At 51.3% G+C, this 21,443-nt stretch overlaps 5 protein-coding genes across 5 annotated transcripts; 1 reads left to right on the forward strand and 4 right to left on the reverse strand.

Annotated features, from left to right (window-relative positions):
• Nucleotides 1–426: 426 nt before the first annotated feature.
• N7515_003564 (AHA1 family protein) lies at nt 427–1,705 on the reverse strand (the record flags this gene model as incomplete). The annotated part of the gene is made up of 5 exons (XM_056664308.1): nt 427–510; nt 593–1,252; nt 1,326–1,408; nt 1,484–1,574; nt 1,598–1,705. The coding sequence occupies 5 exons, from the start codon at nt 1,703–1,705 to the stop codon at nt 427–429; spliced, it is 1,026 nt and encodes a 341-aa protein (XP_056523365.1).
• A 1,550-nt stretch (nt 1,706–3,255) lies between these two features.
• On the reverse strand, nt 3,256–6,627 carry N7515_003565 (uncharacterized protein; the record flags this gene model as incomplete). The annotated part of the gene is made up of 1 exon (XM_056664309.1): nt 3,256–6,627. One exon carries the CDS (start codon nt 6,625–6,627, stop codon nt 3,256–3,258), a length of 3,372 nt encoding a protein of 1,123 aa, XP_056523366.1.
• A 2,716-nt stretch (nt 6,628–9,343) lies between these two features.
• Nucleotides 9,344–11,141, reverse strand: N7515_003566 (aldo/keto reductase; the record flags this gene model as incomplete). The annotated part of the gene is made up of 6 exons (XM_056664310.1): nt 9,344–9,446; nt 9,699–9,815; nt 9,905–10,407; nt 10,490–10,732; nt 10,903–11,053; nt 11,113–11,141. 6 exons carry the CDS (start codon nt 11,139–11,141, stop codon nt 9,344–9,346), a joined length of 1,146 nt encoding a protein of 381 aa, XP_056523367.1.
• Nucleotides 11,142–12,313: 1,172 nt separating this feature from the next.
• N7515_003567 (flavin-containing monooxygenase) lies at nt 12,314–14,425 on the reverse strand (the record flags this gene model as incomplete). The annotated part of the gene is made up of 6 exons (XM_056664311.1): nt 12,314–12,654; nt 12,724–13,485; nt 13,548–13,634; nt 13,692–14,128; nt 14,188–14,304; nt 14,358–14,425. The coding sequence occupies 6 exons, from the start codon at nt 14,423–14,425 to the stop codon at nt 12,314–12,316; spliced, it is 1,812 nt and encodes a 603-aa protein (XP_056523368.1).
• Nucleotides 14,426–16,463: 2,038 nt separating this feature from the next.
• On the forward strand, nt 16,464–20,837 carry aarA (L-aminoadipate-semialdehyde dehydrogenase; the record flags this gene model as incomplete). The annotated part of the gene is made up of 3 exons (XM_056664312.1): nt 16,464–16,823; nt 16,875–20,473; nt 20,540–20,837. The coding sequence occupies 3 exons, from the start codon at nt 16,464–16,466 to the stop codon at nt 20,835–20,837; spliced, it is 4,257 nt and encodes a 1,418-aa protein (XP_056523369.1).
• Nucleotides 20,838–21,443: the final 606 nt, after the last annotated feature.

The following is a 21,443-nucleotide window of genomic DNA, read 5'->3' on the forward strand; positions in this document are numbered from 1 at the left end:
GAATGAGAATAAAATTTGCAGTGCTATTGTATCCACCATGCAAGATGTTGATATGTCACCACTAATTTTTCACCCCTGGTCTACCTCCTAGAGCCTTGTAATACTTGGTACCAAGCATGCCATGCCTACTACCTGCCCCTGTTGAACCCCGGTAAAAAAGCAGAATCATCCATAACTTATGTTTTCATTATCATAGACGTAACACCATGCTCTATCGTAGCATCATTGCAAGCAGGTCCACACGGGTGGAAAAGAAAAAGGCGAGATGAACTGACAAAGAAAAAAGCAAGGCACTGTATCTAATTTGCTTGCGCTTTTGCGGTCTTATCTGCCAATTCATGGGGGAAGCGAAGAGGAAAGAAGAAAGTCTTCAGGTGAAAGCATTATCTTGAGCGGTTTTCTCATGCCGATATGAGAGGCAGTCGATCAGAGAATAGTGCCAAACCTATACCGATGAAGAAAACGAGAATTATTAGCAACGGGTTCCAGTGCGAGAATGAAGTTTGAGATCTGTAGACGAGAAGGCCGGATTGGCAAACAGGACCAGGAGAGAGATAGGTTGACAGGTGGTAGGGAAGAAAGGAGATAATACATACCCGAAAGTCTGCTTAATGCCGCGAACATAGTACATGTCCCAATTTTGCTTGGTGACATCCTCCTGACCAACAGGAACGCCAGACCAAGAAACGCGCATTTGAGTAACGCCGTCGGAATCGTTCTGATCGAAGTTGATCTCCTGTGTACTGAAGTGGCCCTGGGGCCACTGCGCAAGACGCCATTTCTGGACAATCTGCTTGGGCTCGTTGAGGGTGACGAACTCGCCAGTCACGTTGCCGTCGAAGATGGCGAATTTGCCGCCGACCTTGGCGCCATCCCACTGGCGCGGTGCGCCGCGGGTGAAGGCTGCGATGCGCTGCGCATCGGTGAAGGTGTTGTAGAGCTCGCTGGCTGTGGTGCGGAACTCGTCTGAGGCTGACACGGTGGTTGTGTTGACGGCGACCTTGCCGGTCTGGGAGGTGGTGGTCTGCGTGGCTGGGGTGGTGGCGCCCTTGGTGTGCGGGTGGACGGTGGCTTTGGCGAAGCCGCTGGAGGGGTTCTCGCCCGGGGCGTGCTGGATGTCCTTGCCGTGCTCGGCGATCAGGGCGGCGGCGAGGCCGGAGAGGTTTTTGCGCAGCTCGGCGACGAGCTTTGTGCGGACCAGGTCTTTTACGGGCTGCTTGGAGTTGGAGTCGTCGTGGTTGTCAATCTCGAACTAAACGGTTTACGGGTTAGTATTACAGATCCGATTGCGATCTTGGGGGGTTTGGGGGCCAAGTTGAACGTACGACGTACTCATCTTCCTCGGTATCGTGGGCTACCTCGGGAATCTTGATTGTGCCGCTGACAGCCTCGTCGTCCTTGGTCTTACCTATGGAAGCGTCTCAGCTGCCAGGTCCAGAAGAAAGAGATAGAAATAAAGCTGAATTGATATTGGACTACAAACCTGAGTATTCTAGCGACAACTTCACATCGAAAAGAGTGATGACCTTGCCCTTGCGCTGGCTGACATCTACGTCGCCATCCATGGACAACACCTTGTCTACTTTGGCGGAAACACCCCCTCCTCAACACTGAGGCCAACGAGGTTCTTTTGCAAGTAGTCCTTGGCCCAGCCAGAGGCATCCTTGTTGACCCAGTGCCAGTTGTTGGGGTTGTGAAGGACCATGATGAATGTTGACTAGGAAGAATGAAAGAAAACTCTGAATCTGGTGGAAGCTAGGTTGCTTCCTTCTTAAAATTGGTTGGTAAGAAAAAAAAATGGAGTGCTAAAGGTTCTGTTGAAAATTCCTGTTAGCATTGATTCTTTCTCGGTTGGTAAGAAAAAAGTTGCATGCAAGGAAAGGCCATAGTCAGGTCTCGGGGCGTATCCCGGACTTGTTAAGCATTGTCCGCAAAAAGATGGAGAAACATCTTTCAGACTGGTGCCAGCTGGAGTCTCTTCATGTGAGGCCAATTGAGTGTCGAGGGGCAGGTTGAAATTTTGCCCACAGCCCTCGTTCACTCAAGGGGATGTGTATTGGGAAGAAGGCAAGTCAATGCGCACTTACAGTTGAAATTATTAAGACGAGAGCAATAATATGAAAGGTGAAATAGAATAAAGAAGAGTTGAGGGGAAAGAAGAGCTATTTGAAGTGTTTGAAGCGCGGACGGAAGACTCTAGAAGGTGCACGTGACTGTGGATCCAGCTAGGCGATTTATCAGTTTCTACAGTTTCCAAATGAAGTCATTTGTTAACTAGTTACTACACAGTACTACTATCGGGTGCGTCTGTGTCCTGGTCCCACGCGCAGTCCAGTGTCCTTGAATGCAAAAGTATATCGCATTCCTCTTCGAATGCAAGCTCTAGTGTCGTGTGCCACTTGCTGTCCGTAACCTTCCCGACTACCGACCCCTTTTCCCTACGGAAACGCCGACTACGCCCTGCCTCGGGAGCGTAAGGTGGACTACCCAGAACATGTTCGGCATCTCATCAAGAACGAGAGCAGGATGGCTGTCGGCATTTCCGTAGGGAAAAAGCGTTGGTAGTCGGGAAGGTTAGGGACAGCACTTTTGCATTCATTCAAGGACCCTGGACTGCGCGTGGGACCAAGACGCAGACACACCCGGGGTTTGACTGGTTCGCCCCAGTCGACGAGTGGGACGGAGAGGACTGGCCGAGCGAGAGACCCCGAGTCCTCACCTACGTGAGGAAAGATCCGACCATCAGGGCCCAGCAGCACCGACCAGTCGCGTCACGGGACATGCTATGACTGACAATCAACGGAAGAAAGGTGTTGAACCTGTACAGGGAGCCCACAACACCTGAAGTCATCGACTACCGTACCCGGGAACAACTGTCTCGTGGGAGGGGACCTTAACGCAAGGCACGACACGTTCGAACCCGGCGCCGCGGGCCTCCATTATTGCCTGGAAAGTCCTCAGGGAACCTAAGGGATCATCTCGCCGCTCCAGGGTGGAGCATTGCCGAGGCGCTCCGCCACGGACCTCCTAGGTACATCAACAATGAACATGATGGGAAACATATGCATGGATGATACTATCATTTTATTGATTTACTCGCTCAAAGAAGCTCAATCAATACATCTTGTATTTGAAGCGCCTCATACATGAGACCAAATCTCAGTTGTCGCCGCTGCCTCGCAGCACTCAATACGTAACGAACGAATGGGTATATCACCGCTGAATTACTTTAAAAACCCAAAAAAGCCACCTCTCCTATTCCTCCAATCGTTCCAAATCCTCCCAACCATCCTCACTGACAAGCTGTTCCTTGACCCGTGCCCTGAGTCCCTCAATCTGGCTCCCCAATGCCTCAGTCCACTGACCCTCAACGGTAGCAACCTTATCCTTAAGATCAGTCGTAAGGGCCAGTTCCTCATCCGCACGAGTCTCCTGCATCTCCCTCCGTACATCCTCCTCCGCCTCTCCACGCTTGATGCGCTGCACCTCCACCAGTTTCTGATTAGCCCGCATAACAGCAGACCGCACCTCGTGCAGAAGACACAGTAGGTTCGTCTGCGACTCAATGAACTGGTAACTTGATTTCTCCGCATGCGACAGCAGAGTATACAGATACTGCAGCGGATGCTCGTGGTAGCTTGGGTTCTCCTCGTATTCGTCCGCGGGAATCTGCACCTGGAAACCGCGCAGGTCTTCAGGCACCTGCTGCACAAGAGCCAGCAGAGACGGGGCAATATCCCAAAATGCGGATAATTGCACCTCGACGCCGCGCATGACGTTCTGCTCGATGACATCCAGGAATGTTTCGAGGCGGGCGTGGGCCTCTTTTTCGTGCTGTACGCGCCGGTTTAGCGCGTCCTGTGTGAAGAATGCTTGTGTTTCGCGTAGCTTGTCCTCGTTCTTGCTCTGCTTGTAGGGTAGCAGTGCGACGGCCTTGTACTTGTCGTCGCGGTCGCTGATCAGGTCGAATGATTCGCGGTGGAGCTGCTCGCGCGCTTCGAATAGCCATTTTAACTGCGTCAGTTTCTCTAGGAGCTCGGGCTTTTCATCGCCTTCTTCTTGGGTTTGGTCGGGTGTCCCGCTTTGTGCGTCGTCGAAGAGCATGCTGCTCAGCTCGTCGATGCAGGCTGTTGCCCGGGCAATCCGGTCAATGAGAATGGCGTTCATCGGCTTGAGCACTGTCTCTTGGTAAGTGTCAAGCTGGCGTTTGAGCATAACTCTTTCCCGTTCGTTCTCCTCGACTATCATCGCGGCCTCCGCCTCTGCTGCCTCGGCAAATGTGAGACTGCCTTCTTGGATCTGGCTTTGGATGTTGGCCCGGAAGTTACGGTGACCTTCATCAACGCATTGCTGGTGCTCTTGAAGCATTCGCTCCACGTCAGCCTTGTATCGATGTCTAGTAGTTTTGATTTCCGTGAGATCGGTGATTGACCGGACAGTGGTTCGATGGGTGACCAAATCAGGATGACTGTTATTCACAGCAGGATGGTGCCGGGGATAAGGTGGGGGCAAGGTGATCAACCGCGAGATGTCCAGATTACGGCTTTCATAGCGGTATCCAGTTCCCGTGGAATTGGCAGGCGAAGACCCGTCATGCCAGCCGACCTTTTCGGGTGGATACTCATCGGAGCCATCCGGATTGCCATAAGTCATGCTCACGTCCTTGGGCTGAGAGGGAGTTAACTCCTGGTCCCACTGCATGGCCTCCCGGGGCAAGCCCATGTATTTTGATTCTCGCTTGGATCGTTGGAGCCTCCTCTCGGCTCCTTCGCCGCTTGAACCAGTCTTAGATTCCCACCAGCGGCTAGGTGCGCGGCCTCGCGAGCTTTCTTCGTTGCTCATATTCAAGCTAGCTATCGGAGACAGGCAAGGCTGGTAGTTGTTCCACCAGGTAGACTCTGGCCGACCCGCTCTATTTTGCGGGATATCCAGTGTTGGCTGAGGTTTAGGCTTCGGTGTTTGCTTGACGGGTAGACTGAAGAGGTTGCGACGTACATCGTCATCTTGGAAAGAATCCCAGACCTTGGAGTATCGCTGGCGACGGATCTGGGATTCAGAAATCATGTAATCTGCGAAGATCTTGAGTGCTTCCAGGTCATCTTCGACACTAGCCTCCTTCTCGATAAAAGCCTTGTGCCGTTGAACGGCATCCTGTAGGAAGGCAGGATCTTGTCTCAAAATAGATTCCATAGACACCTGCATCGGCTGTTGTCCAGGAGTTCGGCGTGGAGACAAAGGTTTCATCATGGAAATGGCATCGTTGGGCATGTGAAGAATATGAGAGAGTGGGCGGTCTTCTGGTCCTTGGGAAGGAGCGCGGGAGCGTGAGCGTGGCCGGACCTCTTTCGCCGAGTTCAAAGGCGGAGTTGGCAGTGCCTTTGGTGGTACTGCTTGACTGGCTTCTTTTGGATATGCCGAAGAGCCCGCTTCATTTGGATTTGGCGAGAAAGGAGGCGTATGTGCGAACGCAGCGGTGGGGCCGGCAGAGCTAGGTTGCTGTCTGGGAGTTCCGTAGGGCGACTGCTCTGGCAAGATACCGTTGGAGGATGCTCGAGAGCGCGTCGGAGCGAACTGTCCTTCTGACCTTGTGCTGCGGGTACTGAGGGGTGTTTGAGCGTGCTTGCCCGACGCCGGATGCCGATCTTGATCTGGACTATTATCTGGCAGAACCAAGTTCGATGGTTTGATTTGCTCGAGAGCTTCGGCCCAAGGATTACACGAAGACACCGCACTAGGAGGTTCGAAGACTAGGCTTTGCCGATTGCGTCGCTCAATTCGCCTTTCACGGATACCCTTAGCACTTGGATCACGGACCGCTGAACTGCGGAAAAGACCACCGCTTCCCGGTGTCCGCTGGTTGTTCGAGCTCTCATCTGGCTCTGGTGCCTTGGCCGCCTTTGCCGTGTCAATGTATAGATTTTCCGTTGGTCGACTGTTTAGATATCCCTCGTCTATCCAGTCGGCAGGTGTAGGTGGGATGCTTCCCAGTCCTGTACCTAGCACCGGAGGCGCCCTCCTCGTCGTCCTGGCCGACCCCTGTGGTGTCCTCATAGATGATTCCGACGAGCCGCTCGCACTGACAGACCTCGCAGCCGGTGGTGGCCCTGGAGGTGGTGGTGGAAGTGGCATTCCAGGCTCCCAGTTGCTATTTGACGGCGACCCAGTTCGTGTCTGACTCGTTGCCCTCGATGATCCCGCACTGCTTACTACCGCACCAGCAGATGCGGCTCTCCGAGACGACGGTGGCCGGGATAAACCCTCGAAGTGGGTACGGGTTGTAGAGGGTTGGTCTGTGAAGCCGTGCACAGGTTGGCCTTGGCCATACTCTGGAAATCTAGGCCTGTGGCTCACTGCGGCGTTGTATTGCGCTGCTTGATCATTATAGGGCATACCGTGGTATTCAACTCGACTTTGAGAAACAGATCTACTCTGCGGGGGAGGAGGAAGAGGAGGCGGGGGCAATGACTGGCGCTGGGCTCCGGGATCAGATGGGTATGCCATAGATGGTGGCCGTGGCCTGTTTGCAGCTCTTTCATACTGAGATATCTCAAATCCACCTTCCCTGTTAGGCGGAGATGGCGTGGCATTATAGTTAGGATTCGTGTGACCAGCAAATTCCCGGGGCATGTGATTTTGATTGCCGGGGGGTGAATATGGCGGGGGAGGTGGTGATACCGGTGCTTCTACTAAGACATCAACAGAAGTTCAAGCGGTCTTTGCTATGGCCCCGGAAGGCATGTCCAGTGGCTATAACTTACCTGGATCATTCCTCTGCGGTACTCGGCGCATAGTCCCTGGCTGAATATACGGCGTCTGCGGTGTCTGCCCCTGGGGCCTGCCAGGAGGACCCCAGTCCTGGGGATTATAAGGAACATTGTATGCGTTTCTGGACGCCATTGAAGACGATGAGACCGATCTGCCGTTGATAGGCGATGGAACACAAGGCGATTGACCGTGAGTGAATGGGCTCGAAAGCGATGTTGATGATAAAGGTGTCGGTGTAAGCCCAAGCCCCTGATACTGCGGAGCAGCCAGTCCTGTCGTCAACAAAGGCGGCTGCACAGCATGCTCTCGACGACCTGGTGATGGCTGATTGCTGGGACTCGCAGCTGTCGACGACCAACCCGAGTAATGATGGTTACTCAGCGGCTGCTCGACACCTGCATGATTTGAACCCAGCCAGCTAGACAGGGACAATCAGTTTGTCGTCCCAGCGTATATTTTCATGGAAAGAATTCCAGACAGGGAGTGGATGGGTCGCACCTATTCATACTGGGCTGTGCATCCGTTTAGGAGGCCCGATACGAAGCCATGGCGACGCGCCTCGATTGAAAGAAGGATCGCAAACTTTACAGACCGAGGGGAAAGCTATTGGCTTTCGTAAAACAGGCGAGACGCTAATTCTTCTATTCTTTGCACCCAACTGCGCGGAGGACGAGCTCGCGTAGACAGAAGTTCAACGCCAACATGCCATATTACTTACTACAGACCCCGGCCGGTGGCATATGCCGGGGGTAAAAGGATCTATATTTGGAACAGAAGGAGAAAGTATGCCTTCAATTAGCCTTGAAACGACAACGAATGAGCCTGGCCGAAGCGGGGATCCTCATGCACCTTGGGAAATTCTCATCACACGCGGGCCCAAGCTCGGCGCGTATCGTTGTTTATGAGAGGCCCAACGCCCTTGTCCCCGCATCAAAGCAGCAAACCACAAGAGGATCTTAGAGAACACGGGAATTTGTGAAGTTAACAAAGGGCCAACGGACAGGGGGCGTCCCGAAAAGTTGCCAAAAAAAGATCAGGGCTTGAGTAGAGGGTTCAAGATGCAGCTACGGACAGCCTTATGTTTTAAACAAGGATTAAAGTGTTTTTGAAGAATTCTTATTGGTTTTTCTCTAGCATAAACTCTTCACTATCTAAACTATTGCCGGTCTTCATGAAGACCAGGATGTGACCCGCCACGTGCCTCGGCCGAAGACCGAGGACGGCTCCGAAAGGATGAGAAGACCTATGTACTGATCGATATTAGTGTCAAGACTAACAAGCGATGGCAAGAAAAATCAAGTGATAAGAGGGATTTCAGATAAATGCCTTGTCACAGGCGGTGGTCGTCAATTTTAAATCCTTACGTTGACCGTCGTGATAAATTGAAGTGAATCATCATAAAAAGGCTGAGAGTGTAAGGCAGGAAACAATTGTCAAACTTACCCAAAGTAGTGAGGCAGAGCGCCAATGGCGTCTGCAAGATTTTAGCTTCGTCAGAAAGATCTGTTCGAGTTTCGTCAGCATCGCATACTGAATGATATTGCAGCAATGCAAGACAGATTCGAGACTGATCAGGCAGGACTTTTCTCGTCTTCGCCAGCAAGCTGACTTGGACATATGCTTGTCTTTGTTTGTGTCGTTTCATCATGTAGAGTCGAGGAATGAGGGAGATAGGATGTACATACACCCACAGTCAAGACAAAGAGGTATTGGAAATTCATGTTGAAAGATATCTAGTCTTCAAAAAAACATTAGCGATAGCCACAGAATTTTGATGAGTGAAGTTTGTGTAGGAATGGATGTCAGAAAGGCATGAATGGTATTAAAAAGATTGTGTCAGCATCGAAAACTCGAATCAGACTCGTCATCTAAAGGGTATCATCATAGAAGGTGGAGGAAAGGACAACAAGACTCAATCGCATACCTTCTACAGTTACAATTGGGTCACAAGCGTCAGGATCAAATAGGTTTCTATTGAAAAAGGGTTAGTGACTGTGTCACGCAACCATCTCACAGGTCCATGAATATATGACATGTCTCAGTGGGCGAGGTTTTCTAGGCCTGCCGCAAAATGGGCGTATCCATCATGACCGGACATTCTTTTGAACGCCGTCGGAGCCCAGTGCCGTTTCATCTTCGGACAGAAGGTGTTGTGGGAAAGGGATCGCTATGGGCTTACCATTTGAGCCAGCAGCGCAGAAACCTAGTGGTCTTTCAAAACATTAGCACATGGCCTGAAAAGATTTTTCAGGAGAGATGTAGAGAAAAATGGAGATCAGAAATAGCCATTAATTTTCATCACCGACCCGAAGGTCTGAGACGGTAATTTCCAGCGTATTTTCATACACATCGCGTTCATCATGATATAAGGTAAAGAGAGAGGGAAAGGGACATGGAAACTCACCATCTGCGCCTGTTGTGGGATGCGGTTTGCAATCGATGAGATTTTTCTGGAATCATTCTGGAAAGGCAAGTTAGCTCAGTCCAACTCGTTACATGTGTGATGGTTCAAAGTAATGAGGTGTGATCAGCCTGACGTGCAATAACATAAGTTTCATTCCCCTGGGGGTCAAAGACTCTAGTTTGTGTGGTTAAAGGTATCATCATGTTGGGAAAGGATGAGGAGGTGGAAAGAATAGACTGGGTAAGGTCTCACCATCGTTGCGGAACCTGCAGAGCAGCTGTTTTTGTTAATTAGAAAGACATTGATCACAATGTTATAACGAGCCAAGCCAAGTGGCAATTAATCTCAGTCTTCGTCCATAATGGATGCATTAACCATGCTGAATGAAGGTGAGCGCAGGATGATGGGAAGAAAAAATGTGAAAGCAGAAATTTGTAGTTTTTTCAAGCTCCGACGGCACGGAATCACCTTCAGCCGAGCCTAGTCTGCATTGGGACTAGCCTCTCATAGGCGAGTTTAGCTTACGTACGCGTCTTCCCCAATAATCGGTTCCCGCCGGAGCCAGCCACCGCTCAGCTCTTCTACAACATTAGGGACGTCCACTACACAGATAGAGGATAGAATATTTTGGATGAACATGTGCATTCTGTCATTAAATCACAGATCAATATCCAATTTGTGTAGCATTAGCATCGCCTTCTCCACATAAATCCCCAGACTCCCCTCAATCCTTACCGCTCAAGCGCAGTAACAACCTTAGGAACATACGGCTCCTCCAGATACTTGATCTCCTCCTGCGACAGCTGAACCTTGATAGCATCAACAGCCTCATCAATGCGCTTAACGCTATGCAGTCCAACGATCGGGTTCACGCCCTTGTGAGTCAAAGACCAGGCAATAGCGATCTGCGCCATGCTCACACCCTTCTTCTTAGCGAGTTCCTCGACGCGGTCAATAATAGCCTTATCGGCCTCTGACTCGCGGCTCCGAACAAACATCTTCAGCGCGCCGTCGCTGTTCTCGCGCACCGATTCACGCGAGCCCCACGGCTTCGCCAGTGCGCCCCGAGCAATCGGGGACCAGGGGATGAGGCCGACTCCAGTGTCCTGGCAGTAGGGAATCATCTCGCGCTCTTCTTCACGGAAGAGCAGGTTGTGGAAATTTTGCATGGAGATGAATTTGTGCCAGCCTTTGCGGTCGGCGATGTTTTGGAGAGTTTGGAATTCCCAGGCTGCCATCTGTAATTCGCCCATCGAATTAGTTTGGTTGTCACGAGGCAAGGGTAGTGCAAAAAGCAATTGAATATGGAAGAGAACGTACCGAACTGGCACCGATGTACCGGACCTTGCCACTCTCAACGACATCGTTCAGCGCTCTCATGATCTCCTCGCGCGGTGTTTCCCGGTCCAAGCGGTGGATTTGCAGCACGTCGATGTATGTGCCCAGACGCTTGACGCTGGCATCGACGGCGTCGAAGATATGCTTCCGTGACAAGCCGACACGGTTGACGATGGGCCCATCATTTGTCGCACATGCCGCGATAGGGGGAAGTCCCCCTCGTCGCTGACGTTGAAGTAGCACTTGGTTAGAATCACCACGCGTTCGCGAGGGATATTGTACTTCTTCAAGGCTTTTCCAACGATTTCTTCAGATCTACCGTGGGAGTATATGTCAGCCTGGTGAGTAAATGTCAGTGAAATAGGCTTAAAGGAACATTGCATATCGTAGTTTACCGTATCCCACGTGTTGATTCCCTGCTTGTAGGCATGTTCAATCAGAGGCAGTGAGTCTTCCTCATCCAGGACCCAATCTTGCCATTGCTTGCTGCCATAGCCCATGGTCCCCAATATAATCTTGGAGATCTTCAGACCCGAGTTTCCAAGGCTATTATTTGGCTGGAATCAGCTATTGTATAGAGGAGCATTTGCTGAAGGGGTATATACCGAACGTATTCCATCTTGCTGTCGGCCATCGCGAATAACTTGTAAATATGTCACAGATCTGGGATAAGTTCTGGTGATGATGAGAATGTCAGTTGGAAAGATATCTATATTTCTATCAGGTTATACAGTTACTCATGACCTATGCCCAGCCTTGGAGGTGATGAAGGTGACGTCAATACTGACAAGGGAGGGAAAGGACTTACTAAAAGCGTGCTAGAGAGAGTCCGAGTTCTGGGTATCGGTAAACAGCAAGGAAATCGCAAAGATTCGAGATTAAATAGTTATAAGAGTCAAAGAAGTTCAAGAAGCATTGGTAATCTACTATCTACTAACCGGCCCTAAGGCCCGTTTAAGGCCGGTTACCCCACCATCTGCCGGGATCGACAAGCGCCGGCGTATTACTAGCCGAGAAATAACCGGGACACGGTTCATCTACCGGTCCGCCACGTTTAATCTGATCGATCGGTCCAGGACATCGGATGCTGGATCCGTACATAAGCATTTGCACATTACCTGATGGCAATATGTGGCACGCCAACATTGTCGCGACAGTCGCACGTTCTCGGGTGATACTGATACTAACTAACTAGATCACAGTAGTTAACTAGTTAGTTAGTTAGTTAGTTAATGGGAGAATCGGACTTAGATGGGAGAGCCGCGGCGGTTACCGCCCGGACTTAAATGGTAGAACCGGATTTACCGGAGAACCGCGCTACCTCCAGAAGTGATGCGTCGGGCGTCGTGCTTAGGTGATGGATACGAAGAAAATGGAAGGGTCGAGACTAAATGTGTAAGTAAGTCACAATTGGGTAGGGAAATGGCTATCTTCCATTCTTCATGACTGATCTCTTATGGAATTGCATATCCCTCCTCGGCCTTCGTACTCCATTTCCGCAGAATGGAGCTCAGAAATCCTCTCCGGATGGAAGGCAGAATGGCGCTGGAATATCTACCATGTGGGTGGAATATGGTAGTCCTCACTGGGGTTGAACAGGTTGGCGCTAAACTACACCAAACCTAGGGGCCGGATCCTGCGATGCCGGCACAAATGGTACCTTTGTACTTCCTATAGTTAACTACAACCTGAACATAAAGTTAAAGATATTCGATTCCTCGTAGCAAGTGGTTATCATAACAAGATTCTCATAGTAGAAAAGGCTGTCAACGCACACATAATGTAAGAGATCCAACAGACCTATCCTTACGCTTTGGCTGATCGCTCACGAGAGTGTGTACCTCCGCCCAGCATGCGTAAAACCTGGCTCATCACACGAAACAGGATATTGCTTGGTGCGGCAAGTACTCGAGTAGCCAACTCGGCCCTCTTTTCCGGCCGTGAGACGGTGGTAGGGGGATGAAGCCAAGGGAATTTATTGGGCACGAAGCCATCTGCAGTGACACCGTTGCCAAAGCTCCCGTACTTCTCAGCGGGGTTTTCAAAATCAAGTTCAAAGTCTTCCCAGCGGATAATTTCGGTTGCTGCATAGTAGTGCAGGACGGTGCCGGGCCATGGAACAATGACTTTTCCATTTGCGTTTTTGTCTGTATGACCGGAAATTAGCGATTGATAACGCGAGGATACAAAGAGCTAGAGTAGGACTGTCGACTCACACCACGAGTTGCATGGTCCTGACCAGACCATATGCGGCATTCGTGACTGGACCCAATGGTTGAATGCAGTCTGTGCTTGTTCTTTCACGGCTACCGAGCGCAGTCTGTCGGTCTGCAGACGGGACAAAACTCGTGTCATGTAGTCGCTTGCTCTCTCGATGCCAGGAATAGCGGAGCCATTAACAGGGCAGATGGGTGGATTGAACACTGTGAGACACTTGTTAGAAATGATCGGCAACGACAACGCATTACCCTGCTCACCAAAGAAATTAGGGAACCCAGCAACCATTGCAGCCATATAGCTCTCGCAAGGTCCCTCTCGATCCCACTCTGCAGTCAGAGATCGTCCAGCACTACCAATAACGGGGAACCGTGGCTGGTATGGCTCGAATCCCGTAGCGTACACTATGATATCACATTCGTACTTATTACCAGACTCGGTGATGAGGCTGTTCTCTGTCAGCTTATTGATTGAGTCTTGCACATACACTGCATTAGGCTGCTGCAGGGCATCCAGATAGTGACTACCAGGCGTGAAGCGACGACAGCCAGCTTCAAATTCCGGCAGGAGCGCATTCAAGAGATCGGGGTTAGCGATCTTAGACTCCATAAATGACTGTGCCAGAGATGTGAATTTGGCTTGGGAATTGGTGCCTTTCCAGAGTCCAGGAAAGCCCGCTGCGAGTTTCTTCTGCAAGGTCACGCAAAAGTCATAGTATTGCGCAGGGCATGACTGGAGAGCTTGTTTCTGCTCAGTTGAGTCTAGATGCAAATTAGCATTCCTGCCATTGCTCATGTACTTCTTGTGTTGGAATGAGACTCACATTGCCGCTGAACAGCACCATCTTCGGAAAATACGTGTGGCAGAATCCAAGTCGGACCTCGAGCAATGTTGATTATCTTCGAAGCAACTGGGAAGCCCAAGTCAGCTTGATTCGTCTTCGAAGTGGTTCAACTCGGCGACTTACCTGGCTGCAAAGCTGCCACACATTGAACAGCACTTGCACCGTTCCCAATCACAATGATTCGTTTGTCTTTTACAGTCAGATCAATAGGCCAATTTGCTGTGTGCACTTGCTTTCCCCGAAAGACATCCTGGCCCGGGACTGTGGGAGACTTGTAGTTGTTAAGGCGTCCGACGGCATAAACAAAGACATCGGCAGAGATAGTCTTCTGTTCGTTGGATACCACATTGCGGAGCACGACTTCCCATTTCGAGGTAGACTCATCCCATCGAGCCAAGTTGCACTCCGTATTGAAAGTCATGAAGCGACGAAGATTGTGCTTGTCAGCCACATTCTCCAAGTATTTATGAATCTCCGAGGCCGGGGGATAGAGCGCTGACCACGATGGGTTCGGCGCCCAGCTAAACTGATAGGTGTGGGAAGGCACATCGCAAGTGCATCTAGTAGGGTCAGCCAAATTTCTCATCATCTCATCATATGGCTGACAGGGAAAACATACCCGGGATAGCGATTCTCATACCAGGTGCCTCCAAGGGTGGGATTTCTGTCGTAGATTTCGAGGTCAACACCTGATAGCGATGTTGTCGCGTCGTGCGCAAACTGAATGCCTGAAATACTACAAAGGGTCAGTCAGAGGTGGCTATTGCTCAAGCTTCAGCATGCACGTACCCAGCCCCGATGACTACGATCTTCAAGGGGCGTGCCAGGAAGGCACTCGGAATGAGGTCGATTGCCATTGCAGGTGGTGTGCAAGAAGAGTGGCACTGCAGGAGGGAAAAGCTGAAAAGACTTCCAGAGTATTGGGAGCATGTCCTTATAGGAAGAGAAGAGCACCTCAGCCCTCTCCCCTACATAGCCCACGTGCTGAGATCGAAAAACAAGATCTATGATAGTCCAATCAGCTAAGGTTGCAATCAAATAATTAAATTTTCTTTATAGTTATTGCGTTTTTATTTTACTTGGGCTCGATCCTGAATACATTGACGTTTTCAGATAAACCTTCGTACTCTCCACGGTCGAGAGAGCGGGAACACACGGCAAGGTACAGCACGAAAGCTTCGTGGGTGGATATAGTGGACAGCCCGATGTGACCCTTTGCAGCTGAACCCAAGCTCCCGGAAATATGATGCGAATGCCAAGTCAATGGATCTCAATGACCCTTGTAAGATCCCTGTCTGGTGCCAACAGGGGTTCGAGCGTGCAAGATTTGCTTTTTATTCAGGTCGATCCCATCTATAGATCGGCAATAGTTCGTGCCCCAAGCTTGGAAATATCTCGTCTGACCCCTAGTGGGGCTGATTTAGGCTTCACTAGTAGGAGATCGGAATCGCCGTTGAGATCTGCAAGATTTGAAGACAGGTCAGATCCATGTACTTTTGTCACGAAGATCTCTCCACATTCGAGCAACACAAAGGGACTGTCTCCATGGTTGAAAAACATGAGAACAAAGCTGGCTGGGTACAATGCAATGGACAAACACGCTAACCCCTGAGAAGCAAACAAGCGAAGAAAGCTCTTCAGATGTCGCCTCGTTTTTCATCCCTACTCCTGCCATCCCTCCCAGTCGTTTCTGCCATGACTATGATGACTTCAGACCTGACCAACCATTTCTCAAGCCAAGATCATTGATCATCCAGCAGTCCTCCCGCCTATCATCGTTCTTCGGTTGTCTGCCTCCCCACCCCCCATGCTGATCACCAGCCTTTGGATTAAGTACTCCAGCCCATGACAATTAATGCCGACAGAAGTACTCACAATAGCCAAAGGACATACTCAGCCCCGAATCGGAGCCATTGCATTTCGTCCTACTGGAAACTCCTATCAGATCTTTCCATGCCAGTCGGGTGAATGCATCCGAGCCATATGCCGGAAACCGGAAGATACCTCTGGTGGTCCCGATGCTCCAAACCGGTGGTGTCCTTAACTATCCACCTCTGAAATAGAGAAACGGCGGTAATAGTAGGATGCAGGTCAAACCCCAGGCATCCCGCTACCATCCTCGAGTCGGGCTACAAAGCCGTTATTTGCTACTCGAAGAAGATGATCTTGATCCCTTAGTCTTACGACCTGACAGAATGTGCTATTTCTTAAAATGCAACCGGCATACACGGCGGGGGCTCTTCATCGGGCGATTGTCCCGTCGCAAATGGCCAACATAAATACCAACCTCACGACGGTCCCGATAGCAATGATGATTGATGACCGATGGTGGGTTGCTGATCTAATCGATCTCTTGGATAGTCAGTTAACTAGCTCTCGTCTCTTCGTCCCTCGTGCTATGCTAATGACCTGGCCGCCCAAGTAGGTCGAGATCTCCAAATTGACAGGTAGTCATAGACATGTCGGGAGGAATAGACTGCCAATCTTGAATGACATGACAACATGGTGAAACACTGGTTATCCACAGAAGGCATGCCAATCTTGATCCCCTCTAAGCTGCTAGAAAGTTTGGAAAGGGTGCAGTACAGAGGTCTCCGAATATTCGGGTCATAACTTGCAAGTAGTAGTTGGAAATGATTTGTTGAGATCGTTGACTTCACCACATCCGCCTTCTTCGATTCTGCCAGTTTGTGCGTTCTGACCGCCACCCCTCCATGAATCAGGCGGTGAATGGCTTGTGGGGAAGGTTCAAGCCAATAAGCACGTCCAATTTCACGAATGGCGGCGAAATCGGACTTAGCCGCCCCTCGGTCTGGGGGGGCAGCCAATTTCTAAAAATGAAGTGACTCATCTTATCTTTTTCCACTCTACAACTTTTTGAAGATAACTGCAACCATGGCTGCAGGAACGGCCTTGCAGGACCGCCTGGAGATATGGGCACAAAGGTTGAGCAACCTGACTGTCTCGCCATTGACCCGCGATTATCCCGATACACAAAAGCCCGAGAGCAAGAGAGCTATTGAAGCTTTCGAGTCTCTCCAGCTCCCCAAGGAGACCCAATTGCAGATTCAAAAGTTTGCAGGGCCCTCTTTTACCGTTTTCCTGACTGCCTTTGTGGTTCTGGTCGCTCGATTGACCGGTGATGAGGACATTGCAGTGGGGACAAGCTCTGATGAGGATGGCCGTCCATTCGTCATCCGGGTCCCCATTGATACCTCGGAGACCTTTTCCCAGCTCTATGCCAAAGTAGACAAGGTATGCTTGTCTCTTTCTATGTGCTGAATTAGCTCACTAATAGCTTTGCAGGCATTCCAAGAGGGTTCTTCCCAAATCGTGCCCTTGGGCAGCCTTCGCTCGTATATCCAAGAGAAGTCCAAGTCCGAACGCACTCCGGTCCTTTTCCGATTCGCTGCATACGATGCCCCTGCTGCCTCACAGGATTACCCTGCGAACACCTTCGATGATACTGATTTGGTGGTCAATGTTGCATCAGCAAAGAAGTCGGAGACGGGGATGGAATTGGGTGCATACTACAATCAGCGCCTCTTTTCGAGCGCCCGCATTGCCTTCATTTTGAAGCAACTCTCGGCCATTGCCAGCAATGCTGCTGCTAACCCAGAGGAGGCCATCGGACGCATCGATCTGATGACCGAAGATCAGCGCGCACTGTTGCCTGACCCGACGTCCGATCTGAACTGGTCTAAGTTCCGCGGTGCTATCCACGACATCTTCTCTGCCAATGCTGAAAATCACCCCGACAAGCTGTGTGTGGTTGAAACTGAATCGAACAACACCCCGCACCGTGAGTTCACCTACCGTCAGATCAACGAAGCTTCGAACATTCTCGGCCACCATCTGGTGCAGTCTGGAATTCAACAAGGAGAGGTCGTTATGGTCTATGCCTACCGTGGTGTGGATTTGGTGGTTGCTGTGATGGGTATTCTGAAGGCCGGTGCGACTTTCTCCGTCATCGATCCTGCCTATCCCCCGGAACGCCAGAACATCTACCTTGACGTTGCTCGCCCTCGTGCCTTGGTGAACATTGCCAAGGCCACAAGAGATTCGGGAGAACTTTCGGATATTGTGCGTACTTTCATCAACGAGAACCTGGAACTCCGCACTGAGATCCCTGCGCTTGCCCTGCTCGACGATGGGACCCTCGTTGGTGGATCTGTCAATGGCCAGGATGTCTTCGTCAATGAAGTCGCACTGAAGTCCAAGCCCACTGGCGTCGTCGTTGGTCCAGATTCCACTCCTACATTGTCTTTCACTTCCGGCTCAGAGGGCCGACCGAAGGGCGTTCGTGGCCGGCATTTCTCCCTGGCTTATTACTTCCCCTGGATGTCTAAGACTTTCAAGCTCACTCCAGACGACAAGTTCACTATGCTGAGCGGCATTGCTCACGACCCTATTCAAAGAGATATCTTCACCCCGTTGTTCTTGGGTGCTCGACTTTTGGTCCCCGCTCGGGAGGATATTCAGAACGAGAAGCTTGCCGAATGGATGAAGACTCACGGTGCCACTGTCACTCACCTTACTCCTGCTATGGGTCAGATTCTTGTCGGTGGTGCCTCTGCTCAATTCCCCTCTCTTCACCATGCGTTCTTCGTGGGTGACATCTTGATCAAGCGGGATTGCCGCTCACTCCAGGGACTTGCGCCTAACGTGAATATTGTCAACATGTACGGAACCACTGAGACCCAGCGCGCTGTCAGCTACTTCGAAATCCCCAGCTACGCCAGTCACGAGGGCTACCTGGATACTATGAAGGATGTGATTCCTGCTGGCCGTGGAATGGTGGATGTGCAAATGCTTGTTGTCAACCGTTATGACCCTACCCGCCTCTGTGCCATTGGCGAGGTCGGCGAGATTTACGTTCGTGCGGCTGGTCTTGCAGAGGGCTACCTGGGTTCCCCCGAGTTGAGCGCGAAGAAATTCCTTGCCAACTGGTTTGTTAAGCCCGAAGTCTGGACCGAAAAGGATAAGGCCGAATCTCAAGGCAAGGACGAGCCTTGGCGTCAATTCTACGTCGGACCGCGGGATCGTCTGTACCGCAGTGGCGATCTGGGTCGGTATACACCATCTGGCGATGTTGAATGCTCTGGCCGCGCCGACGACCAAGTGAAGATCCGTGGTTTCCGTATTGAGCTCGGAGAAATTGATACTCATCTCTCCCGGCACCCTCTGGTCCGTGAGAACGTGACCCTCGTGCGAAGAGATAAGGACGAAGAACCTACCTTGGTCAGCTACTTCGTACCCGATATGAACAAGTGGGCTGCCTGGCTGGAGAGCAAGGGCCTCCAGGATGATGACTCTGCTGAGGGCATGGTCGGCCTCTTGCGGCGATTCCGTCCTCTCCGCGACGATGCCCGTGAGCATCTCCGGAGCAAGCTCCCTACATACGCAGTGCCGACTGTCATTATTCCTCTCAAGCGCATGCCTCTGAACCCCAACGGAAAGATTGATAAGCCTGCACTTCCTTTCCCCGATACCGCGGAGCTGAGCGCTGCCGCACCCCGCCGCCGCTCATCTGCTATGCAGGCTCTCTCCGAGACTGAGCAAACCCTTGCTCAAGTCTGGGCCAAGCTCATTCCCAATGTGACATCTCGCATGATCGGGCCGGATGACTCTTTCTTCGATCTTGGCGGCCACAGTATTCTTGCACAGCAAATGTTCTTCGAGCTCCGTCGCAAATGGCGTGGCATTGATATTAGTATGAATGCTATTTTCCGTAGTCCGTCCCTCAAGGGCTTCGCTAGTGAGATTGATCGCTTGTTGGCTCTAGAGTCATTCGCAACAAGTGACGACAAGACCGTTGCCGGAGCCGTCCAGGCCTCCAATGAACCGGATGACGAATACTCGAAAGATGCCGTCCAGCTTGTCAATGAGCTACCTGAGAGCTTCCCTGAGCGTACCGAGGCTATGCTCACCACTGAGCCTACAGTGTTCCTTACCGGAGCCACTGGCTTCCTAGGCGCACACATCCTGCGGGATCTGCTTACCCGCAAGGCGCCTTCGGCCAAGGTAGTGGCTCTTGTTCGGGCTAAGTCCGAGGAGCAGGCACTTGAGCGTCTTCGCTCCACTTGCCGCGCATACGGTTTCTGGGATGAAACATGGACCTCCAATCTGCAAGCCCTCTGTGGTGACCTTGGAAAGCCCCAATTCGGTCTTTCCCAGCAAGCGTGGGAGGATCTCACCAACCGTGTCGATGCTGTGGTTCACAACGGAGCCCTTGTCCACTGGGTCTACCCCTATGCTACCCTCCGACCAGCTAATGTTATGGGCACCATTGATGCCCTGAAGCTTTGTGCTAGCGGAAAGGCCAAGCAGTTCTCCTTCGTCAGTTCCACCAGTGCTCTGGATAAGGACCACTACGTTCAAGAGTCCGAACGTATCATCGCCGCTGGTGGCAATGGTATCAGTGAAGATGATGATATGGAGGGCAGCAGGGTTGGCCTTGGTACGGGTTACGGTCAGAGCAAGTGGGCTGGAGAATACCTCGTCAAGGAGGCCGGTCGCAGAGGCCTCAGGGGTACCATCGTCCGCTCAGGATATGTCCTGGGTGATTCCACCACTGGAACTACCAACACCGATGACTTCCTTATCCGTATGCTCAAGGGTTGCATCCAGGTCTCGGCTCGGCCTAATATTAACAACACCGTCAATATGGTGCCGGTTGACCACGTTGCCCGCATTGTTATTGCCTCTGCTTTCCACCCGCCGAGCAAGGGTGTCAACGTCGCTCATGTCACCGGCCACCCTCGCCTGCGCTTCAACCAGTTCCTTGGCGCTCTAGAGCTCTATGGATACAATGTTCCTCAGGTTGATTACGTGCCCTGGTCTAATCTCCTGGAGCAGTACGTCAATGATGGCGAGCATAACGATAAGGAGTCTCAGCATGCTCTGTAAGTTCCCTTTCCCGATAGGTTGTCCCCTTTCGATCCGTCAAATGATACTAATATCCCTTACAGCATGCCACTCTACCACTTTGTCACATCAGACCTTCCCTCCAACACCAAGGCTCCGGAGTTGGATGATGTGAACGCAGCCGCGGCCTTGCGGGCTGATGCCGCCTGGTCCGGCGTTGATGTATCCGCCGGTGCTGGCGTAACCGAGGAACTAGTTGGTCTATATGCCTCATACCTGGTGCAAACTGGTTTCCTCCCTGCACCAACCATCTCTGGAGCTCGTCCGCTGCCCGCTGCCCAGATCAGCGAGGAACAGAAGAAGACCCTATTGAGTGTCGGTGGCCGTGGTGGTGCCGCTTAAAAGCGGGGGGAAAAAATGTATATAATTCGATTTTAAGCATATTTTATGAGATAAAGTGAGACTCCGGTCCACTTCAAAAGATAAATGTGGCTTGTAACCTATAGAATCTATATCTGGGCTGGTTCCAAGGTTGAGGCTTTTCGACTCAACGTAAAATGCCCCGTTCCGATCTGCCCCTTACGTTCCCCCCCCCCAAAGACTCACCGTTTTCCCGACCACACCCCCACTGCCCCTCGTGCAAGTTAATACACAGTACATTCATCGCAATACCCTCTCGCTCTTCTTTCTCATATACCTCGCTCTTTCCGTTCTCCAATTACAGCAAAATTCATCATGTCTGAAAGTAAGTGATAGCGGGCACTGTTTTTGCGCGCGTTCTTGGCGAATCCAACTTCGCATCCCATCTTTTCCAACTTCCCCATCAATTTTCCCACTTCCCTGTCTTCATCTCAACCCTCCCCCAGGGTAGCACGTCGATTATACTGTCTGAGTTCTGTGAGAACAATTGTCGCGATTAACTGTCATACCTGACCATCCGTGCAATTCTTCGTTCTCCGGTCTCCCTCAGTCGGCTGCCCCTCAGGTCCCGTCCATTTGTTGTCATCA

The sequence above is a fragment of the Penicillium bovifimosum genome, assembly GCF_028826915.1.
Source record: "Penicillium bovifimosum strain IBT 22155 chromosome Unknown utg000003l_segment0_segment0, whole genome shotgun sequence".
Taxonomy (NCBI): domain Eukaryota; kingdom Fungi; phylum Ascomycota; class Eurotiomycetes; order Eurotiales; family Aspergillaceae; genus Penicillium; species Penicillium bovifimosum.